Source organism: Falco naumanni, chromosome 2 (genome assembly GCF_017639655.2).
Source record: "Falco naumanni isolate bFalNau1 chromosome 2, bFalNau1.pat, whole genome shotgun sequence".
NCBI classification, from domain to species: Eukaryota; Metazoa; Chordata; class Aves; order Falconiformes; family Falconidae; genus Falco; species Falco naumanni.
The window spans coordinates 33,215,801-33,241,717 of record NC_054055.1 but is presented as its reverse complement, the minus strand read 5'-3'; the positions used below and the strand labels follow the sequence as shown (position 1 = coordinate 33,241,717).

At 41.8% G+C, this 25,917-nt stretch overlaps 1 protein-coding gene and 1 long non-coding RNA gene across 5 annotated transcripts; one reads left to right on the top strand and one right to left on the bottom strand.

Annotated features, from left to right (window-relative positions):
• Positions 1-957: 957 nt before the first annotated feature.
• On the bottom strand, positions 958-25,789 carry LOC121083474. Of its 3 annotated transcripts, none has more exons than XR_005826381.1 (3): positions 25,459-25,785; positions 17,762-17,882; positions 958-1,615 (listed from the first exon to the last, which is right to left on the bottom strand). It is a non-coding gene; the product is annotated as an uncharacterized LOC121083474 (long non-coding RNA). The 3 variants fall into 3 exon arrangements; XR_005826383.1 differs by lacking the exon at positions 958-1,615 and adding an exon at positions 3,135-3,411 and having other exon boundaries at positions 25,459-25,789; XR_005826382.1 differs by lacking the exon at positions 958-1,615 and adding an exon at positions 16,043-16,574 and having other exon boundaries at positions 25,459-25,786.
• Positions 11,996-24,450, top strand: SLC25A30 (solute carrier family 25 member 30). Of its 2 annotated transcripts, none has more exons than XM_040583941.1 (10): positions 11,996-12,171; positions 15,355-15,430; positions 16,831-16,978; positions 17,704-17,798; positions 18,004-18,089; positions 19,329-19,424; positions 20,301-20,425; positions 20,934-21,072; positions 22,069-22,149; positions 22,926-24,450. In XM_040583941.1, exons 1-10 carry the CDS (start codon positions 12,004-12,006, stop codon positions 22,965-22,967), a joined length of 1,056 nt encoding a protein of 351 aa, XP_040439875.1. In that variant the 5' UTR covers positions 11,996-12,003; the 3' UTR covers positions 22,968-24,450. The 2 variants fall into 2 exon arrangements, with proteins under 2 accessions (XP_040439875.1, XP_040439876.1); XM_040583942.1 differs by lacking the exon at positions 11,996-12,171 and adding an exon at positions 12,207-12,227.
• Positions 25,790-25,917: the final 128 nt, after the last annotated feature.

Below are 25,917 nucleotides of genomic sequence, written 5' to 3'. Positions count from 1 at the left end.
AAGTTGAGCATACTTTTTTGCTGTTGTAATTGAAATCCGCTGTAGCCACAATGTGCACAATGCCTGTTAGGTTTGCTTTTGTGGTGTTTTTGTTGTTTTTTTTTTCCTAAAAGGTTATGCTGTCCTTCGGTTTTGAAAAGCTCAACAGTGTGGGTGGGAGCACAGTATGCACCTGGGAGGCAACAAAGAAATTCCTATGTGCCAAAACTGGTCCTTACAGCCTCTCTTGTCTGCAACGGCAGTCAGTGCATAACCCTCCTGTCTCAGATTCTCCATGCACGAAATGAGGCTAGTAATGTTTATCCACCTACTGTGAGGGTTGATAGAACAAATCATTATTACTCTACAGGGACAGGAAACCAGGAAGAAATCCCATTGAAATAATTAATATATACAGGAGCAAGTGAATGTGAAGCAAAGAAGGAGGCTCGGGGGCGTATGCTCTTCTAGCACAAAGCAAATGATTCTCCACTGAGAACAGCATGAATATGGAAACCACGCAACAGATGCACTGTGCTGTACATCAAATGTATGTAAATTATTCTGCTTGTCTTTTTGGTGCATTTCCTCATCATTCACGAACAGTTTTGTGCTAAACATCTGAGAGACAAGCTGAGGAGCTGGTTTTGGTTACAGTGGCTGTTGCAGACACACGGTGAGAGCACGCAGGGTACGTTGTGCTGGTGCTGCCCAGAGCTGCAGTCGGCCCCTAAGTAGCAGGATAGAAATTGGCCTCTTCTTTCAAACTGCTCTGTGGCAAGGCAAAGGCAGTGAGCCCCAGCCAGGCACTTAAGAGCAATGCCACAGAAATGGGGACAGTTTTTCTTTCTATTAATCTGAGTTTATTATCCACTCCTTTGGATTTCTGCTGGTGGCCAGTGCTATTTAAAGACTTGGCTTTTATCCAAAGCCCGCGCATGCACGCTTCATATAAGAAATACAGACAGAAAAGAAGCGAATTCTCCATTAGTTCATTGAACAGTTCTGCTGCGGCTGAACACAAAAGGCACCATTTCAGTTTCTCCATGTAGTCCTGATTTACAAGCAAGCTGCTTCCCTGAGGGTCAGCCTTGCCAGAGGAACGATGTGCCCCCTTGTAGTGCAATGTGTCCCTGCTACTTGGAGTTTCACCTAGGTAGACAGAGGCTCAGGGCAGTGATTTTTACTTGCAATTCTTTTTTTTTTTTTTTTTTTTTTTAGGATTTCACATGGAAAGTGCAAACACAAAGGCTGAATCTTCTGATTGTTGTGATGCACTGAAAATGAAGGGCCATGAAAATTCTTCTTTATAATTTCCTTGATTTCTGATTATATTGTCCATTCCTGAAAACAGCCATGACGACTGGTAGATATATTGACTAAATGTTTTTATTCATTCATAGCTTCTCTTTTGATTTAATGCAGTTGTGATGAATTATTACGTGTTTCCATAGATAAGGAAACAAAACTATGGAGGCAATGGATATTCAAGAAGGACAGTAAGAACCCAAGATCTTGCCATGATAAAACATTTCAGTGTTGCTGATGCAGGAGTTTGGTCTTCAGAGAGCTACAGCGTCTGTTTTGACAATGTGGCATTTGGCATGTGGCTTCCCCAAGTTACACAATGTTAACCCTGAAAGAGAAGCATGAAAAAGGGCTGGATTTTGGACTAACAGCTGGAATGTCCCATGTTGTAGCCCTGCTGAACAGTATCGCTTTCTAGGGTGTTCAGGGCTAAGCCTGAAAATCTGTATTTAGGAATCAAAGTAATTTTCTTCTGATTCTCAGAGGAAGGTAGATGTTTCCTGTGGTGCTCAGTTCTTGCTCTTGGCACTCAATTTGGGCTTCCATTTTTTGGTTTCAGTCCCTTTATTCATAACATGTAGCTGTGGGCAGAAACTCTGACCACACACAAGTATCCAAAGACTCACTACTAACAGCTCAAAAATGCAATATATGGGATGAGAACCTTTTAAAGCCTCAAGGAAGAAGGCTGAGTATTACAAACATATAAGAATTGCACCCCATTGCTCAAGCCCAATTGCAGAGACATGAAGAGCTGCAGGCACTGTTCCAGCATCTTTTCACTATCAGTGCAATTTCAATTATATTCAGAATTTTGAAGTCCTTTATTTGCCCTTTCATACTGTTAATATGAAGGACCTACTAGCCTAAAAACTGTAACTAAGAACAGCTACGGATTTACCAGGAGGCACAAAGGGAAGAAAGACAGACTTGTGCTATCCCCCGATATTTCAACAATACTGTTATTATCCATATATCTATCTCAAAGAATTAAAAATTATATTGACATGCATATAATGTTAACAACTGCTAGCTAATAAATATTTTTAAATGTGAAAAATACGAAAGCTACAGACTGCATCTACTGCACAAATGGACTTGCATATACAACTTATGAAGAATGTACTGACGATCAGATAATGTTAGCCTTTGAATGCAAATGTCCAGTAGAAATCTGAGAGGTAAAGACTGTTGAACATAGGTGTTCAGGTTTTGCCTGGTGTGTGATACAGTAGTAATATTAAGATGACTGTAGTTGTTACATTTTTAAATCATGCAGTTTGCAAGACAGGAGCTGTGATTTACAATGCAGTGTTTTATTTTCCATGCTCTGGCAAGTGACACCATGGCTTTATTCTGACTTGGTTCAAACACAAATTCTTATGTTAATAGTGTATAGTAAAAGGAAAGGAAGCCAAACAATGAAGATTTGCAAAATTTTAGGTATAATTCTTCTATGATTTCTCATTTGTTTTCCAATGCTTGCTGTTCAAGGAAATGCATTTAAGCATGCTTAAACTAAGAAAAAGGATGATCTGAATTATTACTGTGTATGAATGTAGTTGGCATGTTTTAGCTGATGGATCATCATTATTGCCACTGTTGTTATTAATTAACATGTTGAATGTCTTGAATGTATTAAGGCATAGTAAGTTTGTAATCCATAGACAAGGTTTATGTTAACAAACATTTATGATTACAGTTGATATAAAATACAGCACTATACTACCAAGTCATGATGCATTTGCTACAGGATCTTATGCATTCTCTACAAATATGTTTTGCACTACTCCTCCCAGTTTTCTTGTGATCACACATTCATTTTATAAGCACTGTATTTTTTTCTCTTTGTATTGCTTGCAGTAACTCAGGCATGAATCCATTAATGCAATTACAGAAGTGTAAAGCAGAAAGCAAAAGACTTACTTGGTAATACAGAAGCACAGAGTGACCCCACGGTAAGGTCATGCTGCTTGCCCTGGCTCCTGTCTGTGGTCAGGAGAGGTCTCTGGGAGCTGGTTTTGGAACCTGGCACAAACTTACTCCATCATGCGCTACTCGGGGAAAAGTTCAGACATTCAGATCTGGGCTCAAAACACAGGCAGCAAAAGCCGAGGTGCAGTTCTGGGAGAGGAAATTTATTACATATTTTTACCTGTCCCACACAGCTCCTGACTGCCCTTTTGACTGCACTTTTTAAAGTTCATGTTTGCAAGCACCTGTTCAAGTAGGAAGCAAGGTTGGGAGTGGGGTGGAGAGTATCTATATCTGGGTATGTGGTGTTCAGTGATGACAAACATTTCAGTCTATACTTGAGAGAAGGTTTTAAAATTGAGACATACCAGAGCCAAGATGGATCAATGTAGTAGTATGAATAAAACCAGCCAGTCTCTGTCATCAAAAATTTAAAGTGACTATTATTATGCCTTACCACCTTTGATTCCTCACCTCAATGGCCACAGCCAACTAGAATCAACAAAGCAAAGCCTATATGAGCTCAGAGCAATGTTTGAACATACATCTCTTGCATTTACAGTGCAATACTTAATGTCAGTGTCATGGTATGTCTTTAGGTTTAATGTACACTAAAGAGGATCATCTGCTCTATAAATTCAGCTGTACCTTTTCTGGAAGCACCAAGCACTAGTGCACATGAAGTATTTTAACATTACCATGTATAGCCTAATATTTGAAGATGTGAGGTTAGACCTTCGGCTTAGGATCAGCAGTTGTTAGCATCCTGGCAAAAATCTGGGGGACGTATTTTGCTCTTGGTTTCATTCAAGACTTTTTGTCCCATTTTTGCCTCGAAAACTTATGCCCTGAGAGTTTTACAACATAATAATCGGCCTCTTACTACTGCCCTCTGAAATCAAAGCCCTGGCTTTCCAAGCAATTTCTCAGTACATTCCTCACAAGGCTAAGAGAGATCAGCTAAAACTTGGAGGCAAACCTAGATCCATTTAATGAGCCTATCATTCATTAACATTTACATTGCCATTTGTTTCAGTGCACTTGAAGCAAATAAAATAGGGGAAGTAAAGCAGAAAGACATCAATGTCAGTGAGAAGCTTTAGGGCCCGATACGATTGCTGCTAGTCAGCAAACAGCAAATACCTCCAAACCTGGCAAATGCACTCCAGGGTTGCTGAAACTGTTGGGAGATAGAGCACTGGATGGGAGGAAGAATGTTGTGGCCTGTCTGAACAATTGTTTTCCAGGGTGTATTTTGCAGTGGATTTAGAAGAATTAAGAAGAAAAAAAGCTCTTCAGCTGAGCTTTCTGGGTAAACTGACTTTGACCAAGAATGTTGTTTATGAAAATGCAAAAACACTCTCACTGTTTCTAATGCAAAACAGAAAAAAAAAATATCTGTGGCACAGGCAGAACAGCTTTGATTGTAAGATTCCCTATTCTGATTCGTCCTGCTACAAGAAGTGCTGCACTTGTGCCAGTGTGCCAAGTAGTCTGTTCCTAATGCTGTCTTCCTGCAACACATAAAGGAAGTTTTGAAGGTATGGCTGCTGCTGCAGCTCTGTCTGGTATCACAGGTAGAGAGTCACAGCACAGCACCCGGCTGCTGCAGAGGCTACACTGGCTTAAGTAAATTCTTAGAACCATTTCTGGGCAGGTATCCAGAAACCAGCTAAGTTTAGAGAGCTTTTCAGACACAACTAATCTGATACTTGACACCCTTGAATTTAGGTGTGTTAACATTTATATCGAAAATACTGGCACAGCTATGTGTTAACATGGTCAGATAAGATGGCAGCTTGGTTTGGGAGCTATATCCTTCTGCAGTGGTGATGCAGTCTGTTAAACTAAGACCTTTTTTGCTGATTAGAGACTTGCTGAGCTAATTGAATGAGCTCTGTTCAAATAAACCAGATGGAGCTGCAGGAGTCTGCACACGGCTGTGATTTTTCCCCACCTAATCTTTAACCACACCATTTAAATGCCTCTACGATGTGCCACATAGCACGGAGGGAGTAAGATCATCTATATTTTACACTTCATTGCTCACTCTCTGCACCTCTCCCATTCCTTTCAGACGCTGTACACCTATTGATCAAAAGCCATCTTCTGGGGTCCCCCTGCTTCTGGAACTGCTGCTGTACTCCAAAGTTTTAGAAACACAGAGCACCCTATTTATAATCTCCAAAATCAGTGTTACAACAGAGTCTGCAGTGACAATCAACATCAGAAAAACTGCTACCATCTGCATATTACTGAGAAGCATTTGAAAAAAAGTTCTGTAGCCTCTAAAATGACCACATTTTCATCTAAATGTGTTTACATCCATTATAGAAGCCTTTCAGGTAGGGACTGTAGTTTAAGATATAAAAATAGTAAGAACAGTGGATGTATGTGTTTTGGAACCGTACGAAATCCAGGTTGTGTCAGAACTACAAGAGCTGGGCTAGTTTCCCATAAAATTTATAGATATTACAAACCCCTAAAGTTTAACTCCATCCAGGGGGAATTATATAATCTTTCCTAAGTCCTGGTCTCCAAGCAGCCTGAAGAATGGCCATGCTGGACTCTCCTAAGGTGTGACTGCATAGTGCTGTGGCATTCTAAGGTCCCTTAAGACCTCCTCCAGGAAATTCAACTCAACCTTCAGCCACTTTCCTTGGAACATTTTGGCTCTCAGACTGCTGAAGTTGTCAGAAGTAGCTTTCATCAGTAGCACTTTCCTCTGGAACAAGCTACCTAAATACCTTAATCCTCATGTCAGCTATTACAGAACTGGCAGACCATCTGTTTTCAAAAAATCACTTATTCTTTTCACTTACAAAAAAAAAAAAAGCTTGTCATTTCATACAGTCTAGCACCAGTAAAAGCTTCTGTACAATTTATACATGCCTGTTTTCCTCACGTCTCTTGTCTCAGCCCCCATTTGCACTCTCTTCTCTTGTTCATCTATGTCACTCTTAATTGCTTTTTTGTCTCTCTTCTCCCTGTCTTCTCATTTAAAATGAAAAGCAATGAAATTTTTAGACTGGTTCTTTGATTCTACAGGACTGGATTCCCCATGGCCTTAGAGCTGAAACAAGGCCAACCCATCTCCTGCATGAATTAGGCTCTGCATTTTTAGCTTACTCTGGAAGTCCACCCGAAGTCCTTAGATGAGGTTTTATACATGGTCCATCTGGCAGCCTGCAAGCTGCAGGGTGGTTCTGCCTTGTTTGCAGTCTCTGCTCTCCGACCTTGAAGAAGGTCCAAAGAAGTTGTTAGTGCACTATGTGAAGTCTGGTGGTTAACACCACATCATGCTCATACTGCAAGCCAGACAGGAGGCCAGGGGTATTAGGATGTGTTGTTAAAGGCAGTATGCATACTGCAACCCCTAAAAAACCTTTTTGCTGTGCCAGGTACTTGTGGCTAAATCCTGTGAGATGTTGAGTCATTCTAATATTCGATGCTTCCGAAAAGGCTGAACCCATTGCAAGCCATGCACTCCTGCTGCTACTGTTACATTGGTGCTGGTGCCAGTGTGAAGCCAGTTCAGTTTCATCAGCTGATAAAAGCCTGGGTTTTGTATGTGTGCGTTCCATAAATGTAGTGAGTTGAACCTGCTCGCAAGTCAGATGAGAGCTATCACCAGTGTAAGCAAAGGGCCACAGCTGTGTCTGGGAATGGGAGGGGGATGTGGGAAGGTAAGGGAATCGTGTTGGCAATGAGCTGCTACATCAGTGCTGCCATGTTGTAGAATACCCTTGTTGCAGCTGTGAGGCACATCACTGCGCTCACTGGTGCTGCCACCCAAGGTATGAGTGAGTCCAAAAGCTGGCATCTGCTGAAGCCTGCATAGGGAAGGATGACTATGGAAAATGGAGGGAGGTGATTGAACATGTCAGCTGTCACATTTTCCCAGAAGCCCAGGGTGTCTATCACCGCAGTCTGTGCCTGTTCAGCCCCTGGAAGACCACCGCTTTCCCACTCTGTCGGGCTTTGAAACCATAAGCCAGTGGAAATGTGAGCTCCTACTTGTGGCTGCTGCTTTGCAGCATCGGCAAGGAATCCCAGTGCACACTAAAGTTCCTGAGTGACTTGTCCAAGGTGTGTTTTTTGCGACAGATGACTACCATAAGGACAAAATCCTACAGCTGTTCCCCTGTGCTGTGCAGGATAACCTGTCTTGCTCAAGGTTGACAATAATCAGCTCATCTTGGCCAAACACAGTGTTAGTTCTGGGACGCTGGTGTTGTCATGCTGTGAATCAGCAGGCCTGCAAAGCAAGAAAGTGCTTCAGAAAGCATCCTGTCTCTTCAAAACCTTCTGATTTCAAAAAAATTGTGATGGTACTTAAATGCTTCATTTTACAAAATTTTGTAAAGTACATTTTTCAATTTAAAAAGAAGGAAATGGTATTCAAATGGTGATAGGAAAAGCTGGGTTACCCAAAGCCAGACCGTGGTAAACAGAAGAAAAGCTGGATTATTTCAGTAATGATTTAACACAAAGTATTCTATAGACAATATGGACAAATGATCAAAACTTGGGAATCAGGAAAGAGAATAGTCAGGCTCCTTTAAAAAGTAACAGCACTGAAATTTTGAAATTTTCCCCACATAGGCAGTCCTGTGTTTTGATCGACTTAAATCCTGTACTGTTAAGGGCATGGCTTTGGAGTCACCTGCTACCACATCTCACTGTCTGTTATCTTGTGTAAGTCATATTTCTGTTACCGCAGACCTACTTCAACTGCAACTCTTCTTTCACAGGATAGGCAAGTACAAATACGTACTGCCCTCAGCACATGCTTCCTCCTCCTTGGGTATAGAGTACTGCCAAGTAAGGGGTGTACTTAAAGTGGTAGAAAACATACTGTGTGGTAGAAAACATACTGTATGTACCGTGCTCTTTGGTGTTACACCAACCTCTCTGTCCGTTCAACATTGAATCATCTCCTCTTTTGGAAAAGGTTAGGCCATATCTTATACCACGTGCTGCCTGGTTTTTAGTACAGCATACAAACATGTTTGCTTTTCTTTGTGTTGCTTCTACTAGCACCCAAATTGGCATAGTTTCTTCCAGCTGCTGCTTGTTTAGCTGCTGTGCCATGTTGGCCAAAAGCCTCTGTGAAGCAATTATGACTGATCTTTATTTGGCAAGCAGTCAGAGAACAACAATCTGCTTCCCAGATCACCTGTTGAGATTGGAAAATACTGTATAGCAGTGAAAAGCCTTCTGTAGCACCTTCCTACCTGAGAATCTTTAACAGCTTTTCATTTGCTTATTCAAACAACATCAAATCCAACACCATGACATACATAGGAGTTATTATCTTTGTCGGGAGTCTCAGAAATGAAATGAAATCAATTTTCCAGGACCTGCTGGAAGATTGCAACACTTTCAGAAAATTTTGTCTGGATTGCAGGTTTACACTTACTAGAATTGCCTTGCTGGGAACTCATGTTGTGTGAATTTCTGGTCCACTCAAAGCTCGGAACTATTCTCAGTTCCTTCACCCCCTCAAAGCCCGGAACTGTCCTCTGTTCCTTCACCTTTACAGGTTAAACCCAAATAACACTGTCCTTTTTTATCCCAAAACTAGCATACGATAAAGACCTTTAGCTCTTGCCAGTGCCGGAGTCCACTTCAGATTATAAAAAATTACTAACAACAAGGCCACAAAATAACATTTGCTGTTATTCCTGCTTTCATTTTCCTTTCTTCTTGAGCTCTGCACATCAGAGTCTGTTATTAAGTTAGAAACTGCAAGACGTGTTGTTGTTGTGTGCCTATATGACATACACTAGAAGCTGGAGCAAGAAATATCCCCAGTCAGTCTCATCTAGCACTGTTCATACCACTAGAAAGTCTGTTCTAATGTCTATTACAAGTAGTGGAGAACAGATAATTCCTTTCCTTTGTATGGCCACCTTTTAGTCTTGAAGACTATGTTATCCTTAACCTTTTTTTAAATAAACAAATCTACTTCTTTCAATCTTTCCTTGCAGCTCATCTTCTGTATCCCTAGCCTTTGTCTCGTAGCTCCTCTCTACAGCGCTCCTGAAATGCACACCATGGAGCTGGACGTGGTGCTCCAGCTGAGGCTTCGCCCCTGGCAAACACAATGGAAGGACTATTATATTTTTACACACCAATAACAGTGATGAGTGTTTATTTTTTCCAATGAAGTCATCTGCTGTATGACTGAGCATCAGATTAACTCCTTCTCAGACAGAAAGTCCAAACCCTGAAGACGAGAAGGCTGTGCCAGGGCAGGGAGTAGTTGACTCCTATGTGCCAGACTTGCTTTCATCATGCAGTCAAAGGGACATGAACAATGAAAATGAAGTATGCGACTAATAATTATGGAAGTTTCCAAGGGACAAAGGAAACTCTCCAGTGGTTACAACTAGTGACAAAATGACAAGGCAGTTTGAATAATGCCCATAACCATCTGGGTCACTTCACTAGCCATTCATTTAAGCAGTAGGACACTATACAAAACTGCCTCCACCACTGCAGAGACCAGAAAAGAAACGATTTTCCATTGTAAGTAGCAGTGAAAACAGTGAAACAACCATCAATGCACAAAAAGCAGGGCTCCCTGGTACAATTGTTTGAGGGTGGCCTGCTTTTGTTTAAAAAAGAATCATAAAAAATATGTGTGAGGAAACTCCAGAGCAGTAAGGTCAGGGAACTAATTAGTTAAACCTTAGTCCTTCACAGCCCAGCAGGAAAGAACTGGCTTTTGGACAAAACTGTTGAAAGACTGTGTAACCAGTAGCACACCAGTAGCACATGGATGGTTCAGAGACATGTGAAAAGATGCTGAGCACTAAAGTCAACTGCTGATATGGCACTGATGTCAGGCTCAAGGCAGCTTGCCAAGCATAGTCCGTTGACTGTTGATAAAAGCCTTATTATCTCATAGTATGAATTGGCTTGAGAATACAAGAAAAGAGGTTATTCAGAAGATCCATCCAGAAGTCACTAAAAGTAAGAGAAGTTAGCCTGAATTCCCCTGTATTCAGAAGTATGTGGTTGAGTACTAACAGGTACTTTAGAAACATTATCAGGTGCAAGCTGTAATGAGCAAGCAGGAACCGGTTTGCATCAGAGATAATGAAAACCAGCTGCCTGCTGAAGGAACTGGCCAAACTCCAGGAACAACTTCAGGTCAAACTGGAACTAAAGTCCTCCTTAAAAGGGGACAGAAATTTGGGAAGCTGGAAAACAGAAGTGGCTGTCCTGCAAAATCACTCTGCATTAGAGCCAGTTCAAATGATCTCTGCAAAAAGAAAGGATCTGTTCAAAGTTTACCTCAAATAAGATTGTCTCGATTGTAGATATAAAGCTTGGAAAGTACCAGACAGTTACTAGGAGTTTCAGGATGGGGTCTGAACGTGAGTATCAATTCTGAGGTGTGAGTTTGCACCTGCCTTTGGAGAGGCCCATATGCACAGACAACTTTGCAACACTCCAATTGGAGCATGGGCTCTGTGGGCTGCCCATGCTGTAGCAATCAAAGTCTAAAATTTCTGGGAGGTCTGTGATGGACTTGGATGGTTGTAGAGAACTATTTTCTTTGTATGAAGCATTTTCAGCACACTGGGACCCAAGCTTTAAATCCCTTTTGTTTGAGACATTCATGTACGGCTACAGCCAGCTTCTTAGCAAAAGCTGAACAGGCATCATTCCCTTTCTCCACCAGCCATTAAGCTTAAATAAAAGTTTCTCAGCTGCCAACTTTGCCCTGAGATTAGCGAGGGGAGCAATACCACAGGGTGTTTTGACCTTTCAAGGGTAAGGTATGACCACCCACATGCCACAAGGCAGCAGAGTGACAGCAGCACTGGAGTTGCACCACAGGGGTAGATCCTACAAGCAGGTCTGGCAGCTCTTCAGTCAGAAAGGGAAAGCACTGAGGTGCCAAAACAGGCTGCCTTTAGGGGCAGAGAAAGAGCTAGTTTCAACTATTTCACAGTGATTCCTGCACTCTGAGCCAAGAGAATAGAGTAGTTCTGGGTCTTGTCCAGTCTTTGTGGACTGGTCACCACCACCAGTACAGCAGCTGGGACCAGCCCTTTTGGATAGCCCCTGCGTTCCTCCTCTAGCCAGGCAGTGTCATGGTGGCCACAGCTGATATCCCATACACAGCTCACAGTGACCCTTCTGGAAGAGGATCAGATACACATTCACAAAGCGATGCAAAGCTTACATCCTGAGGGCGTAATTTCAGCATTGATAATGCAAAGAAACACATGGAATTGCACAAAGCTCAAAAGAAAAAAAATCACCTGTGGAAGTGTTTTATCCAAAATTTTCAACGGGGTATTTTAAAGAGCAAAGTAGCTATTTAAAACCACGCTGCCCTTTCCTGTTCCCCCACTGAGCAGTAACCCAGGCCTGCTGTAGCGCTTCGAGGAAGCTTGACCCCAGGGTGCTGTGGTGTTGCCAGGGAGCACAGGCCGCACAGCTGCAAACCGAGGGGCAAACCCCTGTCATTACAGTTAACAAAGTGGAAAAACCCTGAGGGGTGAGTGACCTGTTCATTAACTGAGGGGCACTGAAACACCTCATGTACCTGTTCCAGTCTCATGGGGTAGCACTACTACTGGAAAATACTGCCCTGCTAGCCACAAGTCCACCAAGGCCAGCGTCAAAGGCAGGCTCCTGACTGGAAAAACAAGGCAGCTCAGTTCACTTCCTTTTCTTCTGTCCGCCCCCCCAGTTTGTTACAAACCAGCTCGTTATGTTATGCTATATCAGCCCCCAGTTATCAAACCTACACCGGGGCCCTTTAAATCAGCCGGCCCGGCCCCTCAGGCGAGCCCGCCCTCGGAGCGGGGGAACGGGCCGGGCTTTATAACCGGCGGGGCAGCGGCGGGTGGTGACTGGCACGGGCGGAGGCGGGAGGCCTCGGTGGTGAGTGGGGAGGCGGCAGCTATTGCTGGCTCCTCAGGCCGGGGGTGGGCGCGAAGGTGAGGTCTCGCCTGGCCGGCGGGGCCCGCCAGCTGTTTCTGTGCGAGCTTTGCCGAGCGGTGTCCCCGGAGGGTGAGAGGGTGTCGCTGGCTTTGCTCGGCGCCCTCCACCCCCGAGCGAGGGCGCGCCGCTTCCTTCCCGCCGGTGCTCTCCCTTCGTGGTGCCGCTCGTCTCACGGCGGGGCCGGAGGGAGCCGTTCTGCTTGTGTGGGTGGTTGGCGGTGGGAGGGAGCGAGTTGGCCCGTGCGGGCGTTGCTGCCTCCCTTTGTTCCTTACCCGGCGTTACCGTGTCCCTCTCGCCAGTGGCGCACCCCTCCTTGTGGGACAGCTGGCGTTTGGCGAGAACGTGTAGCTTTAGCCCAGGTTTCTTTTCTTTCTTCCTAATGATGCTTCACTGCTTGAATACAAAGTCTGGGCTGTGCGCCTGTGGTACAGTCTGTGCAGTGAGAAAGTATTGCTTGGGTAACTATGTGTGCTTGTAGTACAGGTGGTAACTTTTTGAGACTAGTAACTCCTTTAGCATAAGCCTTCTGTAACATTGAAGGGCTAAATCAATTTTAAATAGCTAAAACTACTGTAATCTGGAGTATACTGTGTGATTGGTATGCTAACAATAGATAGTTAGCTGAAAAACTTCAATATGTGACTTAAAGTCTGTTCTCAAACAGGGCAATATCTAAATATTTAAGTGATGCATTCTTTTATGGAACCTGGGCTTCTGATTTTATTCCAGTCACACTGCCAATAAAACTAGACTTTCTTCTGCAGAGAGCGTGTGGATGAATCTCTGTATTAACTTAATGCAGTGTCCTTCAGGGGTGGTATCACCTCTGCCACCTTACTGTTGTAATGGAACAACAATGTATATTTGACAAGGACAACTTCTTTCCAGTACAGCTGGAGCCCTCAGTTTACTCCCTAATGAGGGCTGGACTCCCTTTTTAAGTAGTTTGCCACTCACTCACCTGGTAGAGAATTCTCCTAAGGAGATGCTTACTGTTTTTATTAGTATAGAGAAGAAATTCTGAGTAAGAAACCAACCAAGAAGTCAGAAAATGAGACAGTTGAGGTGAAAGGGCAACATTGCTTGCTGATACATTTTTTTTGATTTTTTTTTTAAGATAAGCTCTGCTTTAATTTCTTCCTATAAGTATGGAAAGCTAGAAGGAGGGATGCAGAGTGTAAGTGGAAAGACTTGTATGGCTACTTTGGCCTACATGGCAGGAGAGGAGACTGGTCAGCCTTTTAGAGGTAGAAGGCTTTCTCACCTTGGGTTATGTCAAAGGAAGGGAGTGCTGTAAAATTTCTGCATTAGGGTATTCTACACATACGTTGAAACTTCAGCTAATATTAGTAAATCTGTGTGCAGTTTGGAAACTTTGGCTCTGCAGTGCTTGCATAATTCTGTTATGTTAATGCTCCAGAATTGCGCAGAAAAACTGCGTAGCCTTCATTGCCTAGATAGAATGAAATACAAACCAGGAAAAAACCAGATATATACTAGTTCTGTCAGTCTTATCATATTTGTGATAGGTGAAAATTTGTTTTAATGTGTTGAGTGGAAAAAAGTTGACTGTTTTCAGTTTGAGTTTCTCAAAAGCAAAGTTTATGTGTGTGGCTGATAGAGGGGAAACTGAGCTTGGCTTTGTCCTTGTTAATTAAATGATCTGTCACTAATCACGGCTGGACAGGAATATGAGGAATGTGGAGCTGGAAGTGACCTCTGTCTGGCACCTACGTGGCTCTGCTGCTTTCGTATTGAAAAGCTTGCATAGTCTATGCCTGTGGCTCCTGACCTCTGTTCTGCATTCTTGGCAGTTGGTAGGTGCCCTTACTTGCCTTTTCTTTGGGTTTGTACATCAGTGGTGCTCTTCGCAGCGGCCTAAAGAGTCAGATGGGTTTCTGTGCACTTGGTTGTAGAGTATTTGAAATGGTGTGCTTTGAGCTCCTGTGGGTTTTTTATTGTATTGGCAGAAGACTGAAGACCCATGTAACTAACTCATCATGAAGTAAAGATGACAAAAGGAAAACTAGGGCTGCAGTAACTAAACTATTCAGGCATGCTTACTGTCTGCAATGTCTGTTGATTTCCTTTGGATGCTGGATTATTGACGCTTCTTTGGCCACTTCCTCCGGAATGTTAAATTTTACAAAAGGTGGTAGTAAGCAGCTGGTGTATTTGCAGTATTTTCCAGCTGGCTAGTACAGGTGAATAAACAAAGTAACAGGGAAGCTAGGTGCCAAGGGAAATTGTTTCAAGTACAGTTATGCCACAAAATTGGCAAAAGATAACTGTAGAACCCAATGTTTAGGAAGATTTAGAAAATGGGTAATGGGAGGCGTTTATATTATGAGGAAGGGAAAAAAATAAGCAGTGGAGAGACCTGCTTGGTTTTGGGAAAGGCAATATTGTATCTGCAGGACTAGTCTGGTTTTGCTGTTTTTAATCTTTTTTGCAAGATGATTGGAATATTTTAGTATCTCGCAGAGCATATGCCATAGTTAATCATGATTTGTGGTCACTTTGTGAAATTAATTAAATTGACTTTAAGCTAAAGCAGCCTTTTTTACTGTAAAAGGCCTTATGTACCAGATTACACTGTTTTCATATAATGTTCACAAGCAGGAATAATGTGAACACCGGTAGCAGAAATAGGCCTTAATGGAAACAAAATGTGGTATGCACCTCTATCTTCTGTCCAGGTGTACCAGCTCAGGTCATGTTAATGTTGATATGAGGAAGAAGGAACAGAAATTTGGTAATGACTGTTCTAAAGTTCCATTTGATTGCAGGACATAGTCAAACTATTTCAGCTTGGTAAGAATCCTTGGCAATTATTCACTGCAGTGCTCCTTAAGATCATGTCTGGGAGACAAACTGCTTCAGCCTTTCATGGTGAGGATAGTGGTGGGCCAAATAAATCTGAGACACTGATTTGAACCCAGATGCCTTTCTGCAGTATTACTGACCTTCTTTTGATTATAGAAGGTATATTAATGTTTTTACCCTTAGTATGTTTGGAAGATCCATCTTAAATGGGCAAGGCACAAAGTTTTATTAAATGTTAGCATATGTATTTATATAACAGATATAATTATAGAAGCATTAAATTGTCTTATTTCACAGAAGGAAGAATCAATGTCAGCGCTAAACTGGAAGCCCTTTATCTATGGAGGTTTAGCATCAATCACTGCAGAATGTGGTAAGGTTTGCATGATTTTTTTTACTCTGATAGTCCTTTTTAAAACAAGCTTGATTCCATGCCATCAATTAAACAGTAGTATACGATGGTCTGCAGCATAGGAGTTTTTTTCTTTAATGTTGTCTGAGGGGTTCCTCAGAACTTTGTTATAATGTCAGAACACTTCAGTCTGTCAAATTTGATCCCTTTTGAAACTTTTTATACAAACTTCATATTATATGGTGTTTGATCTGTTCCTAGGCAGTGGTCATAAGTATACACAACTTTTCTTTTCCTAGAGTAGAGAAGTTGAGCTCTTGTAAAATTTTTCTTTTGGCTTTTCTGAGTAGCTATGTTGCAATTTAAATTCTTTTTCTTGAATGTGAGCAGCTGATTAGATTTGAACACTTCAGTTAGTGAGCAACGTAGAATAATTGCTGTAGTGAGACAGTGCATCTGATTCTTTAGTGCCTATTTTAGACAAACCTAAAATATAAACATCCTTTTAAAGTCTTATCTGAAATGCATGTACATGAAAATAAAGGAAATTTGGATTTTCACAGTAGCAGAACATAGCCTGACATACAAAATTAAACCTAAAAAACCACTTTAAAAAGCATAATTAGGTGTAAGTTTTCTATTTTGTTTTCCTTTTCTGCCTTCTCTGATGAATCTTGTTGGAACTTGATTGTGAAACTACTGTTATTTGACTTGACTGAATGGTGCTGGTAATGCCAAAAGCTTTATGAGGAAGACAAACAATAATAAAAGCCTTGCTTGTGTGGTGAACCTTATTAGAACAGATGTTGTTAATTCTGACTCCTATTAATATTTACATGAGTACTGAATGTTGAAGTGGTCCCTTTTCTAAAGATATGCTGTGGAGGAGTATGCTTTCTAAACACTTTATTAAAGGGAGCTTGGAGAGCATGAGTTTGACATAGCAGTAGGCCACAGGAAAGCAGTAACAGAAATGGGTACTGCTGCTATTTCTTTTGTAGATTCTAAGCTAGAATCTGTATAGCTTGTCCTGTGGAATTTTTCTTTGCCTTCAATGAAGTGATCTTCAAAAATGCTGGTAGAATACACATGCAAACTCTGTACTTGATTGTGATTCAGAGTCTTGTTCAGTGTGGCTGTTCACGGCCAGGCAATACAGTGTTGCCTGAAAACATAGTGAATGCAAAATGTAAACAGAGGAAGTAGGTAAGGCCTCTGACAAGCTTTTAGAAGAAACAAGGTGACATAAAAGAAACCACTTCTTTAAAAGAAAGTCTTGGTAAGAGAGGCTTTTTTTTCCCATGGGAGAATTTTTGTGATCTGGGATATAACAGTGGTTGTTGTTTCTTACATAATGTTCTTTGTTGCCTTTGGTTAGGTAGGTACTTGATTCATTTTCTCTGATTTTTTTTTTCTTTAAGGGACTTTCCCCATTGATCTGACCAAAACACGTCTCCAGGTTCAAGGTCAAGTTAATGATGCCAAATACAGAGAGATTCGTTACCGTGGAATGGTGCATGCACTAGTCAGAATATGCAGAGAAGAAGGACTGAAAGCCTTGTACTCTGGGTAAAATTGACTTGCAGTAATGGTTTATGAACAGTCTGTTGATAAGTATAAGCCCATAGTGTGTGAATTCTTCGGTTTCAGAATTACAAGGTATTTGGTTAGTGTCAGTCTGGAAGTTGAAAGCCCAAGCTTAGATTGCTTCAGTCTTTGTACTCTGCAATAGCATTTCATGTTTAAAGAGAACAACTTCAAACAACCAAAGCTACTTGGGGGGAAAAAAGCTAAGCATAAAGTTACTCTGTATAATGCTGTTATGGTTGTTCCATCTCAGAAGAAAAATAAATTAACCTTTATGTATAAATGGGCACTGTTGAAGGTGTCTGTGCCCATGGCAGGGGGGTTGGAGCTAGATGGTCTTTAAGGTTCCTTCCAAACCAAGCCATTCCATGATTCTGTGTTTTTTCTTTAAAAATGCAAGATGGTGGGGGAAAGATGTAATCTGCAAATTGTTTCAGACATGCTTACCAGCACGAGTTGAGGCATGTTTTAATAGTAATCCTTCCACAGTTCATTCATGTTATTGCAGGCTTTGTTTAAAAAACAAAACAAAAAAACACCACCAACAACCCTCCCAACCTTGTTTTGTTTATAGTGAGTTTAAATTGTTGATTTAAATGAACAAACCTTTCTCTGGTAGATAGCTTGTGTTCAGTCTCTCCTGCTCTAAAATATTTTCTGACCAGTCTTTTGCTATTTTGAACATAAATATTATCACTTTTTTACAGGATTGCACCTGCAATGCTACGACAAGCTTCATACGGAACTATAAAAATAGGCACTTACCAGAGCTTAAAAAGAATGTTTGTTGAAAGTCCAGAAGGTGAGTTTCCAGTTTAGTTGAGGACTGCTTTGCTTGAAGCTGGCTTTTTCCATTTGGTATCTTGCTGTAGCAGTTAAAAGTCTGCTGAAACAAAGTGAGTCAGCACTCTCTCTGGTTAGAGGATGGGTGGCATCATCCTGCCCTGATGCATCCTAAGCTTTGTAAATCTTCAGCTAAACTCTTTTTTTCTTTGTTTATGTAATAGATGAAACCCTGGTGATAAATGTTCTATGTGGCATTCTTTCGGGGGTAATCTCATCATCTATTGCCAATCCTACAGATGTCTTGAAGGTAATGATGTGTTTATATAGAATTTGTCCTTAGTTTTTGTCCTCTCATTGAGGAAATGCAGAATCTTCTGATGAATATGGGATTTGTTTTGTAATTGTATTTATTCTCATCTCTTAACTTCTAAAAATCAGTAATGCTCTAAATTCTTGGAACCTCCTTCTGGTCCATACTAATTATTTTGAAGTATGCACCAGGAAACTGATGGCTGAGGGGGTAGTTGGATTTGTGTAACTTTTTGGGGGGGGAGGATAGGGGGAGAATAATGTAAGATCAACTTTCATGCTGTAGCATTTGTGTGGAAGTGACACTGCATATATAATCTATAGTTCTTGGTAACACTGTTAACTAGGTGTTTCTTGAGCTCAAAATAGGTGAAGAGAATTCAGAGGCAAGAGTTTCAGTGACTGCTACTTGTACTGTAGGATTCTTTAATCCTGTAGAGAGGCTATGGAGTCCAGTGTCCCATGGAAACAAGTGTTCCAGCATCAGCCATTTAAAGTGAATTAGTGAAATGATCAGCTCTCTAAGAATGTTAGCTTAATGATAGCCATTAAACTCTTTTCCAGTTGCTTGAAAGGGTTGATGGTATTTAACTTACAGAACTGTAGCATGTGACTTGTGTGGCTGCCTCTAACGAAAAATTCAAGCCAACACTTCCTGTTCTTCTAAAGCTACTAAAAACTTAGTCCTTCATACAGCTAGTGTGGTTATGTAGAGGCATTTCAAACAAAGCTTGTATTTCAGTTGTGACTTCAAGTAGTTATTTCCCAAAATTATATCTGTGTACTAACTTGCTTGTCACCAAACTTGTATTTGGTAGTTACCATGGCAGGTTCCCAAGGACACTTTTAGAAATCCACGAGGTCAAAGATCATGATCCTTACTAGCTGGAATCTTAATCTTTTTAACCTTTCATTTTAACGTGTTCCTCTGAGAACACTGTAAAGGACATCCTGCAGAAGCTGTCGGTCAGTCTAAGTGGAATAGTGCACAAATACAGAAATAGAAGTGACTTAATGCATCTAAAAACTACACCATGTACTTGTTTAAAATTAGCAGCTGCATTTGGATAGTTAAGGCAAAAGACTGCATCATGGTTATGATACTGTCGGCTATGAATTTGTAGTCAATGACAAATTGACTTTACTAAAGATTGTAAATTAAAATGTTAATGAAACTGTATTGAACTGTTATGTATGTTTGAAAAGTATTTATATTCTATCTTCAAATGAATCTCAGATCAGGATGCAAGCCCAAGGTAGTGTGATTCAAGGAGGAATGATGGGCAACTTCATACAGATCTACCAAAAGGAAGGCACTAAAGGATTATGGAAGGCAAGTTTTTTTAACTGTGTCCTGCACTTTAAATACACCTTCTTGCTCAACTAAATTTCAGGTACTAATACAGTATTCTCTGCTAAAATATGGAGAAGCTAATATGTGTGTAGTTTGTCATGACTACTTCACTGCTGGTGTCTTGATGCATTTTGGCAGAGGGTTACTGCCAGTCTTGTGTTCAAGGATTAGCTACTTCTTAAAAAAGGGGAGAGATAAATGGAGACTAAAATTAGGGTGACTGGCTTTAAGGCTAGTTCAACAACCCTTTGCAAAGACATGTCTCAATCTATACACTCTGCTCTTTTGAAAAAATATAATTAATATTTACAAGCAACGGTAGTAATGAACATCCACTGTAGCTCATGAATTCTTGTACTCAGTCTTGTAGGTTGTCTCTTATGCCAGTTAAACAGTGACTGTATGATTGAAGACCCAAAATGGACAATTGTTCTGAAACAGCTGGAAAGTAGAAATATTTTTCTATTAGTGTGCTTTCCTCTGCAAAGTTTCTCCACCTCCATTTTTCTGTTAATCTTCCTTACTTTGGTTTTCCAGTTAGTGGCAAGGGGAGCCAGTATCACTTGGTTGTTGAGGTCTTAGCCTGACTGTTAATGTAAGAATTCAGGTGTTAAGCACAGATGGAGTTGCACAAAGGAACTGAAACTGCCATTCAGTGTGGGAAAGTTATTTGTCTATTAATTTGAATTTGCATTTTTGAAGTATGCACATCTAAGACACATACTTAGATGTACCTTAATTGAACTCTGTTCTTAACACATTCATAGTGTATTGCTTTGTACTAGAAAAGCTAGGTGCTTCTCATGGTGCACAAAGGTTAACTTTAAACTTCAACTATATATTTTCTTTTGCCAGGGAGTATCATTGACAGCACAGAGAGCTGCTGTTGTTGTTGGAGTGGAACTGCCAGTGTATGACCTTACCAAGAAGCACATAATTATGTCTGGATTCATGGGAGATACAGTATATACTCACTTCCTGTAAGCTTGTATAACTGACCATTAACCTAGCTTATCGTTGGTTAGTTCTCATTATAGGGCATAAACCTCTTTTCTGTTATCAATCCAGATGTAAATATACTTCTGGTGTGTTTGTACTTCTTAATGCAATAGTATCTCAAATGGTAGCACATAGCATGGAAGCTAATTTTATTTAGGATTTGGATTTAGCTTTCTTTTGAATATGGATTTTTTGTGAATGGTCTGAATATTTCAGCTGTGCAAACAGAGGTTAGAGGAAAGTTCCAATCAAGTATTTGCTGTTCTGAGAGGCACAAACATCTGTTCAAGTATATATATAAGGGCTGTATATCAAACCTTCAAAATGATGCTTTATAGTAAATGAAAAGGAATTTTTCACATTTATTAGCTAATGTAATTTTTAATTGTATTAAGCACTCGTTATTACTGCATGCTTTCTGGAGAGGGGGAATTCTTGTGCATCTTTAAATGTGGTAGGTCAAATTTCATTAAACCTTTCTTTTGTTAGCTCAAGTTTTACTTGTGGGTTAGCTGGAGCCCTTGCATCCAACCCAATTGATGTTGTAAGAACACGCATGATGAATCAGGGAAGCCAACAACATGGGGGACGCTCAAACTACAAGGGTACTCTGGATTGCTTGTTACAAGTAAGTAGTTCATGTATCGACATAAGTAGAAACTGATGCCATCAAGCAATGATTTTGGTGTAGAACTTGAAGTTGTTCTAAGTTTCCCTAGAAATTAACCCAAGTAATTTAGATTTCCTTTTTTGCCATAATGCTCAAAAGGACTATATTGCCAATAATGCACTTGATGTGAAAAGTATGTACGATTTTGACAGGCAGGAAGAAAGTTAGTATATACTGCAGGCACTTAATACTTTTTGGTGCTTGGATAAGGAGACAAAGTCTCTCAGCAGCACTGTCTCAACTTTATATGATGTTAGGATATTGATAGGAAATGATGATTTTGTAGATCAGTTCTTGAAGAACAACATCTTGTGGGGCAGATGGTTTTCTCTATTGCATATTGTGTAATGGAAGGCCTAGTATAGCCAAAGGCAATGTCAGTCTCTTGATTGTGATTATTTTTGCTTGGTTTCTTAAATACCTAAATTGAGTATGAGGTGTGAGCATGGTGGCCTTTTACATGGAGAAGGGTGGATAGGAAGCTATTGGTATCCAAACTGTTGACTGAACAGTCAGTCATGTATAACAGTCCAAGTTACGCTATCCAGTGTAACTTTGTGGAGTCCATAAAGCAAGCTGAAAAATTTCAGGGGGTGCCTAATGTGAGCTGCAGCTTTACATGCAGCACTCTGCAAGGCAAGGTTGGTTGGGGTTTTTTTTTTGGGGGGGGTGGGGGGGTGAGGTAGAGGGGGAAGAAAAGTCCAGGAATGCAATTTGAATGAATCTGGGTTGGGTACTGAATGACATAGACTGCAGCTTTTTCTGCCAGGTAAAGCTGCAGGCATTACTAATCTTGGCTTTATCTAGTGAAATGTTTTTGTCCCATTGTACAAGGTTTAAATCAGGGTTACAGCACTAAGCTATCACCTTGTCTGGTATAGAGTCTTGTTACTGAGATGCTGTCTAGATTTCTCAGAACTACATAAATGCATTCTTGCTATTGCTTTTTTCCAGACATGGAAGAATGAAGGCTTTTTTGCTCTGTATAAAGGGTTTTGGCCAAACTGGTTAAGACTTGGTCCTTGGAATATCATTGTATCCTTTTCAAAGGTGTGCAAAACTATTAACCTAGCCATACAATAGCAGGTATTAACAGTTTCACAGAATGCTCAGTGTGGAAAGTGTCATGTCAGCGCAAATATTTGCTTTTATATGAATAGAAAATTGTGTAGTTGACAATTTTTCTTAGTCAATTGCTGCTGGTCAGATTGAATTTGTGATTCACACAGAGTGAATATTAAGAGTGATCTTGCAAAACATTTTTCTATTCCTCCAGTTTCATACCTGGCCATTTCATTGGTTTGGAGTCCAGTATTAAATAAACAGACCAGATGAGTTAAGAATGGGGGCTGCTGCCAGAACTGGGGGAATTGCTGGCACTTAGCCATGAAATCTTGTTGTTTATCTTACTCTGACACAATTTTTCTTTCAAGAGCCAGCTGATCAGAGCCCTGGGAGTTGTGTTGGTAGTAATGTTTTTTTTTACCATGAGCAAACCTACTTTAGCCCACTAAAGCTAAGTGAGTAAAGAGAATCTAAGGGCTTTTGTAGGGCTTTTTTTTTTTCTGCGGCCTCAGTCCTGTGTTTCAGATCCTGAGGAATAGGGATGGGAAAGTAATTGGCATCACTAGCCTTAAAGCAAGCTTCATTGTTCTGTGTAGTACTGCATAACAAAAATGGCCAGCCAGCAGCATTGCATAGGAGGGAACAAAGAGTGGAACAGTTTCACACAGGTGCAACTGTCATTTAGTAGGAAAGTGACCATTTTGCACTCTGAACAGGAAATAGTTTTCCTTAATTGCATATTCCAGTTCTTTCTGACATATGAACAGCTGAAGAAACTGGACTTCTGACATGCTGAATTATGTTAATGTACTGTTTCAGTTTAACCTGTAAGTTGTCTTGGGTATTTGCTCTGTCTGACATGCTGGCCAAGAGCACTACAAGACTGTTGTGGATGAGAACCTGGAAGTGATTTTTGAGGCAAACTGGCTTCTGTAACAATGGCTTGATCGTGTGATTCAGGTGGAATACCTTCTGTCAACTCTCTTAAGTCTTCTTCAATATGAAGATCTGTAATGCAACTTTATGCTGTTGATACTCCAATGCACAGTGTTCTTACTAGAGGCAAAGAATGATCTTACTGTAAAGGAATATAAAGGAGGATACCAATGAGCTGGGCTTTTCCTGTTTTCAGAACTGTATACAATTTGACTATAATAGTTTATAGTTTCTAATTAACACATCTTTGCAGCAGGTACTTTGCTGAACTGCAAGCCTGCAGTACAAATTCTGGTTTTGGAGCTTTCCTATGTTTTCAGTCCTTAGATGCCTGCATAACTTTCTGGGAAAAACTCTGCTTCATTTGAAAGTGCGGTTGCTACAGTTGACATCAGCTTTCTTCAAACTATGCAAAACTGACCTGTTCCGTCCCCCCCCGTATCATTCTTGATTTTTGGCATAAGTCATTCTTCAACATACCCATCTGTAAATTGCAAGTACGAATGAAGTTCCAACAAATCCATGTTCATTTGCCTGTCTTGCAGAGAAACAACTTTCCATGCTTCTTCCATTGTTGGGAAGAGCTACTTGTAATGGTTTACTGGCTGTTACATAGCATCTGAGAGATGCACGTTTTAAACTGAGTGGTTCAGGCTGTGTCATGTAGGTGCCTCTGTGAAAAGAACCAAATCCCTCCAAAGGTAGGTCTACTTGTTTTGAAACTAAACCAGGTTTGGGTGTCTCTTTAAACAAGGAAACTTGAACTGCTGAGCACTTCCATAGAGCAAAAGGGCCCAAGTTGCTGTTACATGCAATCAAACACTTCATGTATGTCAGCCACAGCTTTCTTGAAGTATTACCTCTTGGCTTCAATGTACATCAGAGATTCAGGGCCATTAACTAAGCAGTTACATCAAGGTTCTTATTGAATGCTGCTATTGAATTCCAGGAAGGGAAATGTGTGAGATGCAGGTCACATGATGGTCCTGCATTTACAGAGGGTAGCAAAGCAGGATGTGTAGCTTTAGACTTTTGTGGCATTGTGTTAATTGCTTAAACATCTTTGGTTAATCATACATTCCGCTTAAAGAAATTTCGTTGCGATTTCAGAATTACTATAATCACTTAAAATTACTAATTTTGAATTCACAAATGGATTTTGAAATGCACAAGGCACTTTTCCTAAGCATACCCATATACATAGAAAAACATTGTACCTTATGTGCAGTGTTTTCCATATAGCTGTTTCTATGCTTTAATAGAAATATTTGTAAATATTTTTATATGCTATGTAAACTAAGTGTATGTTTTACATTTTCAAGCTTATTAAAAGTTTTAAAAGCATTATGTAGTGACTCTGACTTTGAGTTTTGAAGTTTCAAGTGGGCAGGGGTGCATTTTCAAGGTGATTAACAAGGGAAAGCTGTTGCTAGCATTGAACTGCATGAAGTTGGTTATTTAGCCAAGGCAGTCTAAAGTTGCTGTAGTTAACAGCTTATGTTCTTGTAACTTACTGGCTCTGGATAACATACAGTGAAAACATGTGGTGTTCTTTGGCATATTTTAAACTGCAAGACCACTTCCCACTCCTAGGGAAGCTGCTTGGTCTGCAACAGGTCAATCAGCTTAGTTTTGTGTAGCAGTGAAATATGCTTATTAATGTGTAACCTGAGTGGATTTCTGGGGTTCACATGTGGTAGCACAAGTTTGGTGGGTGCAGTGCTGAGGGGAGGAGGGATCTGCCAGTCTGGAGTAAGGAGGCGGGAGTGCTCTGGCTGGGTACCCTGGGGAAGCTGGAAGGGGGGTGGGTGTACAGGAGGGGCTGAAGTGGACTGCTGAGCACCACGGGCAGAGCTGTGAATGGGAGTTGGGGGCTGAAGGTGACTGCTGCAGTGAATACCTTGCACTGTTTTCAAGCTCTTTAATTCAGACATGCCTTAGGATTTAGTTTAAAGGTAAAAATTTACAAAAACTAACAGCAAACCAAAGATAATGAAGGGTGTTTCCAAAGTAAAGAATGAATCCTGCAGTGGGTTCTGAGGAGGCATGAGGGAAAGGGCGGCTCTGGTTAACGGGTGATGCTGCAGACAACGAAGGGCAGTAACGAGAGGGGCCGGAATGGAGGGTCCTGGGCCTGCCTCGGCGGGCCTCTGCACGCCAGCGGTGCTGCCCTGGCCGTGGGGGCGGTCACCGGAGCTCGCACGCAGGGGCGGGGGGCGGCTCCCTGCTTCGGCGCCGGGCAAGTGCCACAGGTGGCCGTAGGGGACACAGCGGCCCCCGCTGTGCCAGGCGCTGGGGCCGGGGCAGCTCCGGCGGCGTCGGGTGCCCCAGCGCTTCCCTTACCTTCAAGCGGACGCTAGTTGTCACGTTACGATGAACCGAGGTCGAAAGCACCGCAGCGAAGGGGCGCCTGGGTCGTTAAGACGGGCGTTCCGGTAGGGCTGAGTGTGACAGACCGGCTGGCCGGGGAGGGAGGTGCCACCGGCAGGGCTGTCCTGCGGGCTCCGCCGCCTCGGGAAAGAAGGCCCCGGGGAGCGCAGGGGACGACTCAGCTGCCGACTCCGGCCTTTCTCCAGGCTGCTCGGCGGCGTCCCCTGGAGGGCCGCAGGCGTGCGGGCGCGGGGCTCGCTCTGCCCGGGGGCGCCGCAGCCGCCTGCGCTCCTCCCGCCGGCAGGGGGCGCCCTCTCTGTCAGCCACCGCCCGCCCCTCTCTGACGCGCCTCTCCGCCCACCAATGACGCTGCTGCCACGCGACGCGGCGCGCGCCGTGCCTCCCCGGAAGCGCCGACGCGCTCCCCGGCGT